The sequence below is a fragment of the Poecilia formosa genome, unplaced genomic scaffold, assembly GCF_000485575.1.
Source record: "Poecilia formosa unplaced genomic scaffold, Poecilia_formosa-5.1.2 Scaffold176, whole genome shotgun sequence".
In the NCBI taxonomy this organism is placed as follows: domain Eukaryota; kingdom Metazoa; phylum Chordata; class Actinopteri; order Cyprinodontiformes; family Poeciliidae; genus Poecilia; species Poecilia formosa.
Genome location: NW_006800115.1, coordinates 285701 through 289564, shown reverse-complemented (window position 1 = coordinate 289564; position 3864 = coordinate 285701). Strand labels below are relative to the sequence as shown.

General features: G+C 36.3%; 1 protein-coding gene across 1 annotated transcript in view; it reads left to right on the top strand.

Moving 5' to 3' along the window:
* Positions 1-3864, top strand: part of gps1 (G protein pathway suppressor 1) — a 27618-nt gene that overhangs the window by 5934 nt on the left and 17820 nt on the right. Inside the window, exon 3 of the mRNA XM_007565478.2 lies at positions 3164-3345. Within this exon, the coding sequence (XP_007565540.1) occupies positions 3164-3345 (182 nt within the window). The remainder of the gene's footprint in view (positions 1-3163; positions 3346-3864) is intronic.

Below are 3864 nucleotides of genomic sequence, written 5' to 3'. Positions count from 1 at the left end.
AACATCTTTTATCTGATCATTTTGTGGAATATTTAAGAACTAGAAAAAGGCAACAAGAATATATTTTCCACTCTGATTGGCTGCTGTTAGGCCTACAGATTTTAACTTGAATGTTCATTAAATTTTTCATAGACACCTGTGAAAATAATTTCTATCACATGACTTTTTTGTTCTCTGGGAAATTATTTTTGATGATAAATACAGAAACAAGCATAAAAATCAAAACATCTACAATAGTGATAGTAATATTAATAATAAAATAATAGTCAGTGCAAAGTAGCCTACTGAAGAGTGTTTAGCTTGTTAATTGTATTGTTAGAAGCAATTGTTTGCACTATTCAAAGACACTTTTTATTAAACTGTGCCAATAACAACGCTATAGTTAATTTCTATCACCACTATAAGTTTCAGGCTCAGGATTTTTTTTTTACTTTAAGCCCTGACTCCCTTTTTGGGAAGCTTTCATTACAAAATAGAAAGACACTTAAATTACTTCATAGCTCACTTATTACAGAGACAAGGAACATTGAGATTACTGAGATTTGTTAGAATTTAAGTTTTAAATACTATGTCCATGTGAAACTTGCACACAACTGTATTGCCAGAAGAATTAGATTAGTCTTCAAAATCACTGAATTCTGATGTTTCTATCACTTCCTTGTCAAAAGGTAGGCCTGTCACAATAACAAATTTTGCTGAGCAATTACTTGTCTAAAAAATTATTGCGATAAACAATAATATTGTTTGAAGACCATTTAAAACTGATAAAATTGTAATGACATAATAATGCAAGCTACATCCTACCAAAAGTAGATGCACTTTATTTACAAAAGAACATTTAACACTGGAACTGGTAAACAAAATAAACAAAACCAAAAACAAAAATAAAATGGACTCTCAGTCTCCGTTAACAAAAAATGCACTTGAATAAAAACCAAAAACAACATAAAACCAAAGTGGAAATAAAAACTACATTCAACCAAAAGAGTACAGATTATGAAGTCTGTATACTATACTGCCCCTCAATAATCATTAGATTTAGATAGAGAAGATGGGCATATCCAACTACCTGATCCAGTAGTTCCCCCCTCCCTTAAGCCCAGTTCACACTACACAATTTTTTGCCCCGGGTTTTCCCCTTACGACAATCTTAGAATGTCCAATGATCATAACCGATCATCCTGTAGTGTGAGGTGTGTTAGGACTGATTGGGTCCAGTCGGTAGAAGGTCGTGGCTGCTCCGATCTAAATCAGGCATATTCAACATGTTGGATTGTCTTGGCCGATTATCACAGCGTGTGTGGTTTTCCCTGACTGGGAGAGACAACGCAGTCTGTTGAATGTGACAGGTAGCCAATCAGAAAGCATGGATTCCCCTCCATGCTTTTCCCTCAGAATCCCAAACAGCTGACACGGCACAACTCGAAGTCCAAAGGACTTCGGAGATGATATGTGGAAACAACATTACTGTTTATCCAACATTTCGTGCAAAGAATATCCACAGAAATGACCAGGAGAGGAGTTGGAGCGAAATTGCTACCGCAGTTGATTTTCAGCTGTTCATCGTTAACGTGACACAAATAGGTTATAATAATAAGGCTATTCATTCAGCCGTGTTTGTTTACTCTAAATTCATGTGTGATATAGTGGGTTTTTATGGGATTTTCTGTCTGAAATCTGAATGTGGGTGAGAGAAATCGGTTCGTGTGTGTTGCGTTGCTCTTGTCTTGGCTGGACACATGGCACAATCAAACCCGATCAAACCTGTTATACTTACAATTTTTTGTTGGGTAGTGTCTCTCAAGTTTTGAAAATGGGCAGACGATCGGCTGACAATTTCAAAATCAACTGAGCATTACACTGAGGAAATGAGGAAGGGAGGGTCAGTGGAGAGCACCGGAGTTGAGCCTTTTTTCATTCAGTGTCATCAATAGAAAGAGAAAAGGCAGAAGAATTAAAATGAGGTCGATAATTTTCATTTATCGTGCCATTAATTGATTTATTATTTATCGCGACAGGCCTACCAACAGGTAGATCAAATCAAACATCTTTGTTTGATTTGATCTACCTTATTTGGCATTTGTGATGTAACTTTTTGCTTTCAAGTGGGGTTGGGCAATAATGAAAAAATGCCCTATCACAATAAAAAATTTCAAATCAGTTGGTACCATTCTATATCGGCTTTACGGTACGCAGACTCGTTGCCATAGCAACTGATAACACCACTTTATGCATCAGAATTCAGCACCAAAAACACTCAAACATTTCCCCCACAGAGAACAGAACATTCAGTTTTTTACTGTTTTATGTGTTTAGACTTGATGTGTATTTTGCGATTATTATTAAGTGATTGCTGTGGTAGATTAGCTACCACTGCTATTAGCCACACTAACAAAGTGGTGGCTGATTAGCTAATTTAAACAGCTGCTCTACTGATGATCTGTCAGTTTGTGTGTAGGTCGCCTTTTTTATTTTTAAGCTTAACCAAAACACACCTTATTCAACAGCACATCTATATGTTAAGTTTGTCAAAGTCAAGCAAGTAACTTTCCTCTCCCTCGCTATTTTTTTTCTTAATTAAAACTTTTTTCTGACCTTGATATGTAGTCATAGTGTAGACAATTCATAGCAAAATACTGCATCCCTTTTTATTTATACATTGAGCTTACATTTAAGTCTAGCAGGGAAATGGGGTTGGGAACTTGTGTAGGTGACAACATGCTGCAAGGGGTCTGCAGTTTTAATGAGCTACAATGTTATTTTAAAGTGTCTCAACATATATTGTGTATTGTGATATAGCAAAAATATATCGGGGATATTAGACTTTCCTCATATAGCCCAGCCCTACCCCACTGTTGCCAACTCAGTGACTTTAACAACATTTCAAATTGGTATCGGCCAGAAAACTGCAATCGGTGCACCCCTAATAATGTGATAAACGGATCAGTTTCTCAAATTCTCTTTTGTATTACATCTTAAATACTGTTAAGAATAAGCAATGAAAAAGAAAATAAAGACATATAAAAATCATTATCAACACATTGTTTTATCAATGTTTTCTTGCGTATTTTAACAAAACTTTGCTCATGTTCTAATTTTTTAAAAATGACAACTTTTTATTGGAGGTGTTTGGATAAGATCTCTTGTTTGTGGATTTCTGTAGGACCTGGAACAATATGCTACTAGCTACAGCGGATTAATGCGGATTGAGAGGCTGCAGTTCATTGCTGAGCATTGTCCTCAGCTTCGAGTGGAGGCTCTGAAGATGGCCCTCACGTTCGTCCAGAGAACCTTCAATGTGGACACATACGAAGAGATCCACCGCAAGCTAACAGAAGCCACAAGGTACAGATACTAAAATTACATTTGCATTTCAATATTTTTTCTTTTCTTGTTAGATATGAACTGAAACCAAAACTGTGAATCTGACCAAGCATGTATTTAACCAACTGGCAGTAATCTAAGTTAGTTTAAATATCAAATGTTTCTGCATGGCTTGTAGAAGTGTCAGGTTGGGGAAGAGACTTACGACAAAAAAGAAATCCCCCAAAAAAATCTTGATGCCACTCCATTTTTGTTTACATTTTGTGAAGAAGGAAGTTGCACTTATGTCATCTTCTGAGGTTTTTGTGTCGTTTCCTTCAGCAGTTGTTGGTGCAGCACCACCACAAATTAGTGGGCGAACAGGATTTTCAAGGGGTTTGGCTCAGTTCATAAAGTGCAGGCAAACCACACCACCTGAAAATGTTGTAATTTTGGTCCCTAATTGAACTGAATAGATGCTTAGAACAGATAAATGTGTTGATGTGCCAAAACTTTCTCCAGCTGAACAGAAACAAAACTGAAGTTATTATCTTTGGACCT